This window comes from Myotis myotis, unplaced genomic scaffold, assembly GCF_014108235.1.
Source record: "Myotis myotis isolate mMyoMyo1 unplaced genomic scaffold, mMyoMyo1.p scaffold_m19_p_2, whole genome shotgun sequence".
Taxonomy (NCBI): domain Eukaryota; kingdom Metazoa; phylum Chordata; class Mammalia; order Chiroptera; family Vespertilionidae; genus Myotis; species Myotis myotis.
The window spans coordinates 23954619-23968846 of record NW_023416324.1 but is presented as its reverse complement, the minus strand read 5'-3'; the positions used below and the strand labels follow the sequence as shown (position 1 = coordinate 23968846).

The 14228-nt window shown below is 56.6% G+C and overlaps 1 protein-coding gene across 3 annotated transcripts; it reads left to right on the top strand.

Moving 5' to 3' along the window:
• The first annotated feature begins 4530 nt into the window (after positions 1 to 4530).
• On the top strand, positions 4531 to 12854 carry FHL3 (four and a half LIM domains 3). 3 transcript variants are annotated; one of them, XM_036351518.1, is made up of 7 exons: positions 4547 to 4705; positions 8825 to 9004; positions 9847 to 10020; positions 10110 to 10284; positions 11477 to 11646; positions 11769 to 11955; positions 12082 to 12854. In XM_036351518.1, the coding sequence occupies exons 3-7, from the start codon at positions 9865 to 9867 to the stop codon at positions 12234 to 12236; spliced, it is 843 nt and encodes a 280-aa protein (XP_036207411.1). In that variant the 5' UTR covers positions 4547 to 4705; positions 8825 to 9004; positions 9847 to 9864; the 3' UTR covers positions 12237 to 12854. The 3 variants fall into 3 exon arrangements, with proteins under 3 accessions (XP_036207412.1, XP_036207411.1, XP_036207410.1); XM_036351519.1 differs by lacking the exon at positions 8825 to 9004 and having other exon boundaries at positions 4531 to 4620; XM_036351517.1 differs by lacking the exon at positions 8825 to 9004.
• The last annotated feature ends 1374 nt before the right edge of the window (positions 12855 to 14228 follow it).

The window sequence follows — 14228 nt, the reverse complement described above, 5'->3', positions numbered from 1 at the left end:
TTGATTTCTTTTCCATCACGTAAAGCTAGCCTTCAGTGAGTTCTGAAATTGCACCCATTTCACACGACAGGGCTCACTCTTCCAGCTGAAGAGCTCTGGGGATATGCTCTCCTCTGTCCTTGGAGGCGTAAGTCCAATAGACCAGTGGGCATAAAACCTGAAAGTAGCTGAGATCTGCAGGGTAAAAAGTTTTTTTCTGCATCTGAGTCTGAGCCTTGCCCAACTAGGGCTACATGCATTCACAAATTTCTATCTCATTTGTTATTTAACCACTGAAGGACAAGGCCCTTCATGATCCCACAGATGTCCACCTCTCCAGCCTCATCTTTTTTTAAATATATTTTTATTGATTTCAGAGAGGGAGAGAGAGAAACATCATTGATGAGAGACAATCATTGATTGGCTGCCTCTTGCACGCCCCCTACTGGGGATCAAGCCCACAACCCAGGCATATGTCCTTGACCGGAATCAACCCCGGGACCTTTCGGTCCCCAGGCCGACACTCTATTCACTGAGCCAAACCAGCTAGGGCTCCAGCCTCAACTTGATTAAGAAGCCCAGCCATCAGGCAGAGTGACCAGGTGGCAGCCCCAGTCCCTCCTGCCACTCGCTCTGAAGAAGACATTGAGAGATGGGTAGACCCAGGAGAAGGCAGCTCTGCACACTGAAAGGGGGAAGGAACCCTAGGCAGCCCAAAGGGTAAGAGTGAGCAATACACCCAAAGAAGGAAAGAAGTTTTCTCACTGGGGGAAGGAGGGCTTGTGGTTACAAGCATCAGAGAATGATTCAGCACCCAGAGGAAACCACGAGAGGCCTGTCAGTCATCACCCAAGGCCTCCTTTTAAAAGCCCTTCCAAGGTGAGAGAACAGCTGTGAGACCCTGAGGAAGCCCCCTTCCACCACAAGATAAGGACGAGTGTGTGGGGACCTCCTGAGTGGCTGGGTGGCTAGTTGTTCAACACTCAGGCTCTGCTTCCAGTCCCAGCTCAGACACACCTGTTCCCTGAAGAGGGGGGTGGGGGGAGAGACTGACGAGAAACAGGAACAGGGAGTCCATGTGGTTGATCCCTAGAGCCCTCTGGGGCACGTCCTCCTGGTCATCGGAAATAGAGCAGGCAGGGAAATGTGAGCCCACTGGGGAGCTGGAAATGGAGAAGGGAACCAGAGGGGCATTTATAGTTTAGGCATCAGGAACAACAACGATAAACAGCCCCATGCCCTACACCAGTTTCCCTTCCCCAGGTTGGGCCAAGTCAGAAATCTCCTAACTTTTTCTGGCCTCCAGACTCCAAGTCCAGCAGCAGAACCTTAACACTTGATCATGAAACATTGAATATTGAATACCTACTGTGTGCTCTCATCCAATCCTCACAAGAATGCTGTGAGACAGGAAGGCAGCCACTCTTAACAGATAAGGAGACTTAAAGAGATTAAATGACTACAGAGGCTGTAGAGCTTACCAGTTAGGCTCTTGAACGGAACCAACGTTTTGTCACCCAGAAGCTGCCTTTTTGGGATATTTAAGCTGTTTATTAAGAAACAAAAGACTCAGAAATCTAAATAAGCCAATTCCACCCCACCCCACCCCCATCCCATGCTTTTCCCCTGTGTCCAAAAAGGTCTTGTATACACATTGTTGCCTCACTGTCTTTGGGATTTTCATGCCTATGTGGATACCCCTTGTCCATGTATTAAAAACTTTTATTTTCACTCTAACCATTTTTGCTCAGTGGATAGAGTATTGGCCTGTGGACTGAAGGGTCCCAAGTTCAATTCCGGTCAAGGGCACATGCCTGGGTTGCAGGCTCAATCCCCAGTAGGGGGCGTGGAGGAGGCAGCCAATTAATGATTCTCTATCATCATCATTGATGTTTCTGTCTCTCCCTCTCCCTTCCTCTCTGAAATTAAATATATATCTTTTTTTAAAAAAGTTTTATTTTCTGAGACAGCACGGAGGGACCTGGAGAGTATCATGCTAAGTGAAATAAGTCAGTCAGAGAAAGACAAGTATCACATGACCTCATTCATATGTGGAATCTAAGTAACAAACTGAACTGATGAACGGAGTGGATCCAGAAGCATGGAACAGAGTGCGGAATCTCTGAGGGAAGACGGGAGAGGGTGGGTGGGTGGGTGGGAAGTAATCAACCAAGAACCTTGTATGCTTATATGCATGGCCCAGACAAGGGGGGAAGGGGCAGAGGGCCTGGGGTGGGGGGTGGGGGCGGGCTAGAGGGGGTCAATGGGGGAAAACAGGGGAGTTATGTAATACTTTCTACAATAAAGAATTATTTAAAAAAATAAAAACACAGCCCTAACTGGTTTAGCTCAGTGGATGGAGTGTTAGCCTGCGGACTGAAGGGTCCCACGTTCGATTCCGGTCAAGGGCATGTACCTTGGTTGCAGGCACATCCCCAGTAGAGGGTGTGCAGGAGGCAGCTGATGGATGTTTCTCTCCCATCAATGTTTCTAACTCTCTATCCCTGTCCCTTCCTTTCTGTAAAAAATCAATAAAGTATATTTTAAAAATAAAATAAAAATATAAACGCAAAAAGGAAAAAAAAAAAAACACTTTTATTTTCTCCTGTTAATCTTCTCTGTTAATTTGATGATTAGCCCAGTAAGAAGAACTTAGAAGGTGGGAGAAAAAGTATTAATAGTTTTAGCCCCACACTCTTTTCTTGGCATAAGGAGTTTTAACATCTGACTGGATTTGAATCCAATCTGCCATTAGCTGTGTCGCCCTTGGCAGGTTACTTACTCTCTCTGTGCCTCCATTTCCTCATCCTCAAAGCAGGGACAAAAGTAGACATTTCAAATGTTGTTGGAAAATCAAGTGCATTCATATATATAAACTGCCCAGACAGGGCTCGTGCAAAGTGAAAACTCCGAAAAGATGGGCTCTTTAAGGATGTTCAAGCCATGAGTAAGAACCAGAGACCCCAACTCTACCTTTGATCCAGCACCGTCCTTACTCACAACCTCTTCCTTTCAGAAGGCTGCTCACCAGTCCCCTTCCCCAGAGCAAACTATGTTTTGCCTTCTACTCCAAATGGCAAGACAAACCCCAAAGAAAGGGCCCACACACGGTCTGGATGCTCACTCCCTGGGTTCCAGGTAACAGGTGCCTATGGGCCAAACTAAAGGGGGGATGGGGGGGATCCAAACTGAAGCATGTCTGTCCTTCATGCATTCATCAAACATTGATTACCCAAACATTGCAGCAGGTACTGGGAATGGGGTGATGATCAGGAAGGACCCATTTCCTGCCCTCGTGGCACCTAACAGTTTAGGCATCGAGAACACCAATAATGAACAAGCCATTGTGAATTTTGAAAGGAAACCTGGCTTCGGGGATGACTTGGGACCCAGGAAGGCAGGCAAGTGATTCCCAGGAGCCCCAGCCTGGGAGGGAATGGGTCTCTGGGCCCGGCTTGGGGATGGAAGAGCCGGCGGTGCACCCCGAATCTCCACTCTAGGTGCGGAGGTTTCCAGGATTGGTTGTGTTGTCTCTTGTTTTGCAAACAGCGCAGCAGAGCCTCCTCCTCCCTTCCCCACCCTTGCAGATCGAGGCTATTTATTCCTAGTGACAAGCCTGAGGCTCCCAGGAGGGTTGGCCTCAGAGACCTGGTGGGGCCTTGTGTCCCTGGCAGGCGCCAGTCCTCCCTCCAGGGCACAGAGAGGCAGCCAGAGGGTTGGAAACTGTCGAGGTGAGGAAGGAGGGGTTCCCTCCACCACCCGGGGAGTGGCCCTGACCATGCACACTCCTCCCCGAGAAGCCTAAACATCAGGGGGCCAAGGATTAGGGTCTCCCCTGGGCTTCAAAGGTCAAACTATCCCTGGCGCTGTGGAAACCTAGGCAGGCCTTTCCAGTCCCGGGGTGCAGTGGAGGTGAGGAGGTGGCTACTCCTGTTTTCGTCGCTCAGAGCTGTGGAATAAAGCCCTTTGAAAGCCGGGTCCCTAAGGGGGTGGGGGTGGGGGTGGGGGAAGGATCCTCTCTTCACCTGGGTCACTCACAGGGCTATGACCCTGGGTCAAAAACCACCCTCTCCTCCAGGCTGGATTCAGGCCTTTCACAAACCCGGGCGGAGTGTGACCCCTGGGGCTAAACTGGTGTGGGGGAGAAGGACACGAAGAGGTATGAGGCTCTTGGTCCCCAAATGGACTTCCGTCGGCTGGGTCCGGTACCCCTTGCCCGAGGTTGAATACGGCAGCCTCCCGCTTGCAGCTGGGGGGTGGGGGGGGGAAGGTGGGGGGGTAGGGGGAAGGGGCAAGCCGGGAGAGACTGCAAAAGCTGCGGGGAGTAGACGGGGCGGGGTCCTGGCCGCCCGGGAAGGTTGGGGGAGCCAGGTTAGGCTGGGCCCGCGGAGGGGGGCTGGAGCGCGCTTCCAGGCTACACGCGAGGCGGGGCGGGGTCTGCCCCCCCACCCCACCCCTCGGCGATCGCGGGCCGGAGGCGGGGTCCGCACCGGCGGGCAGGGGCGGGGGGGGGGCGGGGTCCGGGCGGGGCGGGCCCGGCGCTCACTTCCTCGGGGAGGGGTTGGGGCCGCGCTCCCACTCGCCCACACGGTCCGGGAGCCGCCGGCAGCTCGCTCGGCCCCCGCGCGGCCCGGCCCGCAGGTAGGAGCGCGGAGGGACGCGGGCCCGCCTTCCCGCACATCCCCCCTCGCCGCGAGCGCGCCCCGCCGCCGCCGCCCGCCTCGAGGTGAGCTCCCCGCCGCGCCCGGCTCCGATCCCAGCTCCCGCCCCAGCCCTGCAGCCGCGGACCGAGCGGCGGCGACCCGCCCCTGCCCCCGCCTGGGTCCGGCCGCGGGCGCCGCGGGCGCCGAGCCCCGGAGGGCGACCTCCAGGCCACTGTGCTCCGGGCCGCCGGCGGGGCGGGGTGCCGCGGGCCCGGGAGGGGGCGGGGAGGGGGCCAAGTTTGAAATGGAAAAGCCAGAGTCTCGAAATAGAGACCGGAGGGTCCTAGAAACTGAGGTTCCCAAAAGCCCAGTGGAGTGGGAGACCGAGACCGGGACCGGGACCGGGACCGGGACCGGGACCGGGACGCGGGAGGCAGGCTCAGACTGGAGGCTGCAGTTACTCGAAACAGGACAGTGAGAGACAGCCCCAGGCATAGGCACCAACCCAGGTTTGGTGGAGCTTTTTAGGAAAAAGCGTACAGTGGCCCTGGTGACCGCGGCATAAGGCCCTTCCCAGTGTTGGGGGCAGAAATAAGGCAGCCCGGACCCCTTGGCTGTCCGGTTACAGCAGGGCCCGGGGGTCCTGGGCGAGTGAGGGGCCCAGGAGCCTCAGCTTCCTTCGCCTGGCAGTGAATCCGCCTCTGGGAGGCCTGTAGAGACCTTCAGAGACGACAGAGACACTCGGGCATGCAGAGATGCTGAGAGCTGGAGAGCTGGGATGGGGTGGGGACCAAGACATTCTTCCCAGTGGAGACACTGAGAGAGCAGACGTGGGTGTTCAGAGGTAGAAATTCACAGAGGCGAGCTGCTGGGAGATGGCCAGAGATACAGAGACACCCACTACATAGGACAGCTGTGAAGTGTGCAGACACACAGGCACGGGCTGGGGGACAGCTACACGCAGGAGACTGAGATTTAATGGAGGCGCACTGGCCGCCTCCCGGACAGAGCAAGAGAGACTCAGGCCCGCAAGGTTGGGAAGCAAGAATGAGGGGAAACATAAACTCGGGGCCAACTTAGTCCCCATGAGGAGAGGGCCTGAGACAGTAAGATTAAGATCAAGAAAGAGCCCCAGGCATATACAAAGACAGTTTCAACTTATTTTTAAACTCGGATCTTGGACGGGCTGCTTCAGCCCTGGGGGACGCGGGGTGAATGAACTGTTCCTCTCTTGTCCCCAGAGCAGCTGCTGGATCCTGCTTCCCACCACCCACCCCTCCCTTTCCCCTAAACTGCTCTGACTCCCAGGCCCCAGGACAGGGAGGGGAGGGTGGAGGGTTGGGGTAGGTGCCTGCTAGCAGGGGTGGAGGTAGGGGTGGGGAGAGTTCAGTTTCACCCTTTTAGTCTCCTGTCAACTCCAGGGAGCTAGAGGAGGGGTCTGTTCTGATCCTGGCTCACAGCTGTGGGGCCTGGCCAGGGATATGGACAGTGGGGGCTGGAGGAGGGCAAAAGGGTTGAGCGGTTGGCATGGGTAATTGGAAAGGCTCCTGGGTGTCTTCCAGTGGCAGGGCTGGCAGCTGGAGAGAAGAGCCGGGCTCCTGTGCTGCTGATGTCACCCAGCATCTCATGTCCCCCTGCCCTTAAGTGTCTTCCCCCCATTCCACCACCACTGCAGCATGTCTAGGGAAAGAGAAACAGCAGAGGGCTCCTGGGCTCTCTGAGACCCGAATGACCTTGAGTATGCCCCTGCCCTGGCCCTGGCCTCTGTGCTCAGCTGTAAATTGGGGATGACCACACTACCCTCCTGCCTGCCTTTTGTGAGATCTGATGAGACGGTGGGTGGGTGGGTGGGTGGGAATGCACTTTGTGAGAGGAGAGCAGCATCCAGGGGTGTGCACCGGTGTGCCCGTGTGAGGGGGTCTCAGAGTTATGCTTGCTGGAGTCAGGCCGACCCCATAGCCTGGGCTTCTTTGGTGCCCCAAGTGGACATAGGGATTCCCTCTTTGTTCTCTCCCTGGGCCTACACTAGGAATGTCCAGGTCAAATCCCAGGCCAGCTCCCTGATCCAGGCCTGGCTGAGAAACTATTGTCTGACCCCCATATGAGGGAGGGGTTAATCATAAAAACACGAATATCCTCCATTTACTGAAAGCTAACTAACTCAAGGTGCTTTCCAAGTATCATCCCATTTTATTTTTTTTAAGTCTTTTTTTTTTAATATATCTTTATTGATTTCAGAGAGGAAGGGAGAGGGAGAGAGAGAGATAGAAACATCAATGATGAGGGAGAATCATTGATCGGCTGCCTCCTGCACGCCCCACACTGGGTATTGAGCCCGAAACCCAGGCATGTGCCCTTGACCGGAATCGAACCCGGGACCCTTCAGCCCCCAGGCCAACGCTCTATCCACTGAGCCAAACCAGCTAGGGCATCTCATCCCATTTTATCCCGACAAAAAACCCAGGAGGTAGGAGGTAGTATTAGATGGGAAAACAGGCTTAGAGAGCTCGAGTGACTTGCCCAAGATCGCCCAGCTTTATATTTCACAGCTCAGGCCTCTACACACCAAACGCCACAGCCATTTATCCAGCTATTCTGAGCTCTGAGAGGTGCCAGATGTGTGTGTAGGTCAGGTGGGGAGGAGTGTGTGCTGGTGGGGGTAGGGGCTGAGCGCCATCTGGCCAACTGCGCAGTCTCCCCTGCACAGCCCTCCCCACCATGAAGGAACACAAGACTGGCTCCCTCAGTCCCCTAGTCCTGCCAGGGAACGGGCGGGGGGAGGGAAATGGGCAGAGACAGGTGGGTCTTGATAGTGCCCTTCACTCTGTCCTCACTAGAGCCCAGCTGGACAGACTAGGGGATTCTGGGAAGGAAACAGAAGTCATGCCCATACCCTATTTGGGGTGTCCCTGTCTCAGAGTGGTAACTGCCTCTCAGGGGGTGGGCCCAAGGCTAGCATGGGCCTGGGAAGGTGGCAGCTGCTTAGGGCCAAGCCAGGAAGGAAGGAAAAGGCCCCAGGCACTCCTGGACAGAGGCATGGCCACACTCCACCTGTGTGCCCCCTGCGGCCCGTGGCTGACAGCCCAGGCAATCCTCAGATGCCGGGCCAGAGGAAACCCAGGCCTGAGTGGTGGGGAGGGAGGTGACAGGGGGTGGGGGGTGTTATCCTCCACCCTACAGCATAGTCCCTACCCCAGAAGTCCCTGCTCTGAAGACCCCAGCTTCTGGTGGCCTCATGCCCTGGCCGGGGTATGAAGTGAGTGTCCTCGCACTGTACAGAAGGACAGCTATGAGCTCACGAGCCATCCCTTCAGAAGAGCCAGATCCTACAGGCTTGGGACGTCTGTTGGCGCCTGGAGTCTGAACTCCAAGGCAGAGCAACGCTTGTTGGCGAGAATTTCCCACTGTGGGTGGCTGAGAGAAGGAGGGCTTTCCCTTCAACTTAAGCCAGGGTAGGCTCTGGGGACTGCCAGTTCCTGAGGTCTAATGCGGAGGGAGTAGGTTGGTGGGTTCCTTTGTACTCCCCAGGCTCATCTGTGCTGTGAGAACATGCCCTTCCTATGGGTCCTGGGGGTTCCTCTCCACCCACCCCGGGATCCCTGTCCTCAGAGAGCAGGCTTCATGATGGAGGTGGGAAGCTCTGAATCTGGGGCTAGAGACTGGTGTCAGGGGCAACAGAAGGGACCAGGAACCCCATTTCCCCACCACCACCCCCACTCCCCATGCTCCTGTTCCAGAGGCAGCTGTGTGGATGACCTCATCCCACAAACATGCTTTGTTCCTGAGAAAATGGAAAGTGTCTGAGGTTTGGTGGGGGGAGTGGGTGTCTGCAGCAACAGCTCTCAGGGCTCCCCCTTGCCTGACTCCCCATCCGAGAGGGGGTCTGATTGGGGAGAAAATGTCTTCAGTGGTTCCCTCTCTCACCCTTCATTCCCCCGCCCCAAAACCTGAGAAATCAGAAAAGCTGGGGAGAGGCTGTCTCTCCCAGAGGCGGGAGGAGGGAAATCATGACCCAGGGGATGGAAAGATTCCTGGGTTTTGCCAGATGCTGCCAAGCATGATGCCCCCCAGCAGGAGATGGCAGGGAGGCACGCTGCATAATCTGCCTCCAGTTCCCCTCTCTCTCCCCAGGCATCTCATTTCCCTTTTCTCTTCCCCTGTTGCTGGTAAAACCTGACATCTGGCCATCTGGGCTGCCACAGCTGCTGCAGATGTTGCAGGCCACGGCTGCCCAGGCTGGTGTGACCAGAGACCCAGCAGGGGGTGAAAGCAGAGAGTCCAGCTGGGGAAGTTTGCCTGGGTCCAGCTTGCAGGATTTCCTTCCTGCTTAGACCTAGGCTGAGCCTCTGAAGTCCTTATTGCTGGGCTGACTCTCCTGGGAGGTGAGGCTCAATGACATCGCCTCCTCCACCTCCACCATTCATCCGCTCAGCATACCTCTCACATCCCACTGTTTCCTGAATGGGGACAGGCAGGAACAGCCCATTCCCATCCCTAAGCGCCCCACTCCAGACCTCTGGGCAGGGGCTCCTTTATCTGCATCCCAAGGCTCCCTTCCTAGGAGTCAGGAGGGGGTGGGAGTGCTGTTCATATGGGATAGGATGGGGTGGCTCTCTGCCCCTGCTCTTGCCCCCTTGGGGACAGTAGGGACAGTGGAGGCTCAACTCAGGCTGGGGCAGGAAATGAGTCACTGACCCAGGAAAAGCCCCCTCACCCCAGATCTGCCAGGGCCCAGATAAGAAAACAACTTCTGCTTCCTGATTTTTTCCTGACCCCCTTCCACCCCCACCGTTAAATACAGAAACAAACATGCAGGACTCCTGGGCTCCCAGAAGCACCCTTTCCCCATTACCACCTACTCTGACCTGGCATTTTCGTTCTTTTAAAAAATATATATTTTTTTGTTAAATTCAGAGAGGAAGAGAGAGAGAGAGAGAGAGAGAGAGAGAGAAACATCAATGATGAGAGAGAATCATTGATCGGCTGCCTCCTGCACGCCCCACACTGGAAATCGAGCCCACAATCCGGGCATGTGCCCTGACCAGGAATCGAACCGTGACCTCCTGGTTCATAGGTCGACACTCAACCCCTGAGCCACACTGGCTGGGCTGACCTGGCATTTTCTCTGCCTGGCCTCTTGCTCTTTATTTAATGCCAAGGCTCCTGCAAGGAGTTAAGCCACAGCCCTTCTTGGTGACCCTGTTGCACCTTGTGTCCCTAACAGGGCTCACTCACAGCCACCATGAGTGAGGCCTTCGACTGTGCAAAATGCAGTGAGTCCCTGTATGGCCGGAAATACATCCAGACAGACAACGGGCCCTACTGCGTACCCTGCTACGACAACACCTTCGCCAACACCTGTGCCGAGTGCCAGCAGCTGATCGGGCATGACTCGAGGGTAAGGACCAGACCAGGCAGGGCAGGGAGTGGGTGGAGGCTGGAGGGAGGGGGATAAAGGTGCCAGTGTCCCTGCCACACTTCCGGCAGGAGCTATTCTACGAAGACCGTCACTTCCACGAGGGCTGCTTCCGCTGCTGCCGCTGCCAGCGCTCCCTAGCCGATGAGCCCTTCACCTGCCAGGACAGTGAGCTGCTCTGCAATGACTGCTACTGCAGTGCCTTCTCCTCACAGTGCTCTGCCTGTGGGGAGACCGTCATGCCGGGTACGTCCCCGGGGGCTCACTGCGCGTGGGACCGGCATGCCTGGCATCTGTGTAGGGTTCATGCATGTGCAAGGGACTGGCACGCCTATCTGATACGTACATGGAGGTTTGTACTGTAAAGACCTGCACAGGCAGCATGTTCTTAGAAGCTTAGTGTATGCAGGATCTGTCGTGCTTATATGATCTTGGGAACTTAGCATGCATAGGGACTGGCATGCACAGGTATACACTTGAAAGCTTAGCATGTACAGGAACTGACAAGCCCAGTACATTCCTGAGGGTTTAATATGCGCTGGACCGGTGGGCCTGGTACACACCTGTGGGCTTACCACGTATGGACAAACTGACACACGGTGGGGCTTAACATGTCAAAAGAGCTGCATGTTTGGTGCATGTAGGAGCTAAAAGCATGCTGAGACTGTCATGCTTGGTACAATGGGTCTTGGTGTGTGCAGAGACAGATAAACAGGGCTTAACATGTGTGCTGAGTGCATGCCTAATATGCGTAAGGATTTAGAATCTGTGGAGAATGGCATGATTGGGATATGCAGGGGCTTAGCGTGTACTGAACCTACCGTGTTCAGAACATTAGAACTTGCTTGGCTAGTATAAGTGGGGTTTCTGTGGGTGCGCTAAAACCATTAAATCTGGTGTGTAAGGGCCTAGCACAGTGGTTCTCAACCTTCTGGCCCTTTAAATACAGCTCCTCGTGTTGTGACCCAACCATAAAGTTATTTTTGTTGCTACTTCATAACTGTAATGTTGCTACTGTTATGAATCGTAATGTAAATATCTGATATGCAGGATGGTCTTCGGCGACCCCTGTGAAAGGGTCGTTCGACCGCCAAAGGGGTCGCGACCCACAGATTGAGAACCGCTGGCCTAGCATCTACTGAGTCATCATGCCTGTGACATGAGACAGTCATATCTGTTCCATATGAGGACTTCACATATGCCAAACCGTCATGTCTAGTTTATGGGGGCCTAGCATGTGCATGGCCAACATGTCCAGTGTTTGGGGGAGGTTAGCATGTACAATATGTGTGGTGGGGGTCCTGCTGCATGTGCATGGACACCACCCTGCCTGAGCTATGGAAACAGTGGGGATTCTCCTGGGGAACAGGGCCAAAGCAGAGGGTGCCACTCAGGAGCTTGGCACACAGCTTCTGAGCGGGACCCCTGTTCCCCACAGGATCCCGGAAGCTGGAGTATGGAGGCCAGACGTGGCACGAGCACTGCTTCCTGTGCAGCGGCTGTGAGCAGCCACTGGGCTCCCGTTCCTTCGTGCCCGACAAGGGTGCTCACTACTGCGTGCCCTGCTATGAGAACAAGTTTGCTCCTCGCTGTGCCCGCTGCAGCAAGGTGGGGGCTGGGCCAGCAGGGTGGGGCCCTGGTCTCCACTGTATGATGGGTGGGGGTGAGCAAGGCTCTGTGATGGCGTGGGCATCCCCACTCCCCCCTGCTGACAGATGCTGCCCCCACAGACGCTGACACAGGGTGGCGTGACGTACCGTGACCAGCCTTGGCATCGAGAATGCCTGGTCTGCACTGGGTGCCAGACACCCCTGGCAGGGCAGCAGTTCACCTCCCGGGATGATGACCCCTACTGTGTGGCCTGTTTTGGAGAACTCTTTGCACCCAAGTGCAGCAGCTGCAAGCGCCCCATCACAGGTGGGAGAAGGGTCAAATCACTGAGCGGGCGGGGTGCAGGCGAGGGGATGGGGTCTGGGATTGGATGAGACCGAGGGCCAGGACCACCCTCTCGGTCAGCAGAGCTAACTTCCAGCCTCCCTCCAGGACTCGGTGGGGGCAAGTACGTGTCCTTTGAAGACCGCCACTGGCACCACAGCTGCTTCGCCTGCGCCCGCTGCTCCACCTCCCTGGTGGGCCAAGGCTTCGTGCCCGACGGAGACAAAGTGCTGTGCCAGGGCTGCAGCCAGGCAGGGCCCTGAGCCAGGGCTCCTGGGCCCAGGCCCTCCCAAACCAGGGCCCTGAGGACTAAGGCTCCTTTTCCAAACCACCTCTGGGACCCACCCTCTCCCCAGACTGGGGCTCCCCCTGGGCTCCAGGATTCAGCCTCCCCACTCCAACATCCACAAACTGGTACTCCCTGGCCCAGGGTCCCCAAACCTGGGCTCTTTCGGGCCCTCTACCATTCATATCTCCTCCCAAGCCTGAACTCTAGAACTCAGCCCTATCCCCTAGAGTTGTGGTTCCCAGACCAATTCCTCTCCCCAAATCCGGCCTCTAGATCCCACCCCTCCAAACCTGGACTCGGACCCAGGCCTTCAATCTAGGCTTCTCGGCAGACTTTAGGTCTCTGGGTGCCTGCGAAGTCCTGTACTCAGGCTTGGCCCTCCCCACCCCCATCCCACTCCTGTCCCAGGGGCTGGGGCTGTTGGGGCAGCAGATCAGGGTTCACTGGTGAGGAGGTCCTAGGGTACAGGGTTTTGCCCAGCCCGCAATCGTTGAGTGTTTTCTCATTTCAGCTCCATTTCGCCCAGAGATGGGCAGAGGGGTGGGACTGGTTCACCCCCTTAGAGATTCTGCAATAAAGCAGTGTGAGGTAGCACAGGCCCTGTGTGTTTGTCTGGGGATGGAGGGGAAAGAGGGTTGCTATGCAGACCAGGAGACTCGGGCTATTCCAGACCTCAGTGCAGGGCAGAGGGGGGAGCTGCGGGCCACGGGGTGGGAAATCTCCGGAGAAAGGGGATCCCCGCCGCCGCCGCTGCTACCGTCCCTCTAGGGCTTAGCCTGCTGGCTAAGGGCTTGTTCCTCCCCGGAGAAGGGAGGGGTTTACCGGAGCGCGGGGGTACAGGTGGGGCTCCCCGCCTAGTACAAATTGTCCCCCTCCCTTAGAAGTCCTTTCCAAGTCCCACAGAGCCCCCCGGCGCGGGTCCCCAGTCTGGGCCCAGACCCTCAGTCCCCTTCCCCCCTCTTCCCGAGGATTAGCGGAGGCGGCCCGGGATCCGCTCGCGGCCGCACGTTTTTTGCCAAAAAAGGCAAGGATGCAGCTGCACGCGCCACGGGAACATCTGGATCCGATTCCCGGCATGAATGGGTCACGGCCCCGCCTCCCCACCCCCAGGATTCAAGGGCGGGGGCGGGGGCGGAGGGGGCTGGCCCCCAAAGTGGGGAGATGGGGCGGAGCGCTGCCTGCCCCCCCTCACCCGGCGTCGGACGCCCCGGGTCCGCCCGCTCTGCGGCCTGTGGTCTGTGCGCGCGGTCCCACCGTCGGAGGCGGAAGCCTGGGCGCTCGCTGCACGCTCTGGGCTGCGGTGCTCCTGGGGTGGGGGCCGGCGCCGCCGCGGGGGAGGGGCCCTCGGTCCGGCACAACCGCGTGATTATCTGGATGGCGGATAAAATCCTCCCTGAAATCCTGTGGGGCGGGCACTGTTCCATTTCACAGAGGTGGGGACTCCGAGGGCCAGGTCCCCCAAGTTACGATAGGTAGTCCCTGGTAGATCCGGGGTTCTAATCGGCTTCACACTGTCTCCCTGACCCTACTGGAATTCTAAACTTTCTGAGGCCATGGTTGACATTTGCAACCAGCCTTTACAAATGCCCACCATGTGTGCTTATAATTTAATGATTATAGGTTTCCAGTTTTGTCCCTTCCACCAGCCTCTGTGAGGACTGGGCTCGCCCTGCCTTGCTTGCCCCGCCATTCGCAGCTCCCGGCGCTTACTACATGTTCAGTCAGTACTTGTTGAGGAAGAGTAGCCCGAGCGAGCGTAGGAAACAGCTGGTGCAGAGGCCTGGCGGCCTGAAAAAAACACAGGGTGCTTTGAGGAAGCAGCAAGCAATTTCATTTGGAGGAAGTGCCAAGAGCCTTAAAATGGCAAGCAGAAGCCCGGTCATGAAAAGTCAAATGCCAAGTTAAACAGACCTCGCCCTGCGGGTAAAGCAGCCAGTGGGAACGTTTAAGCAAGGACGTGAGATGA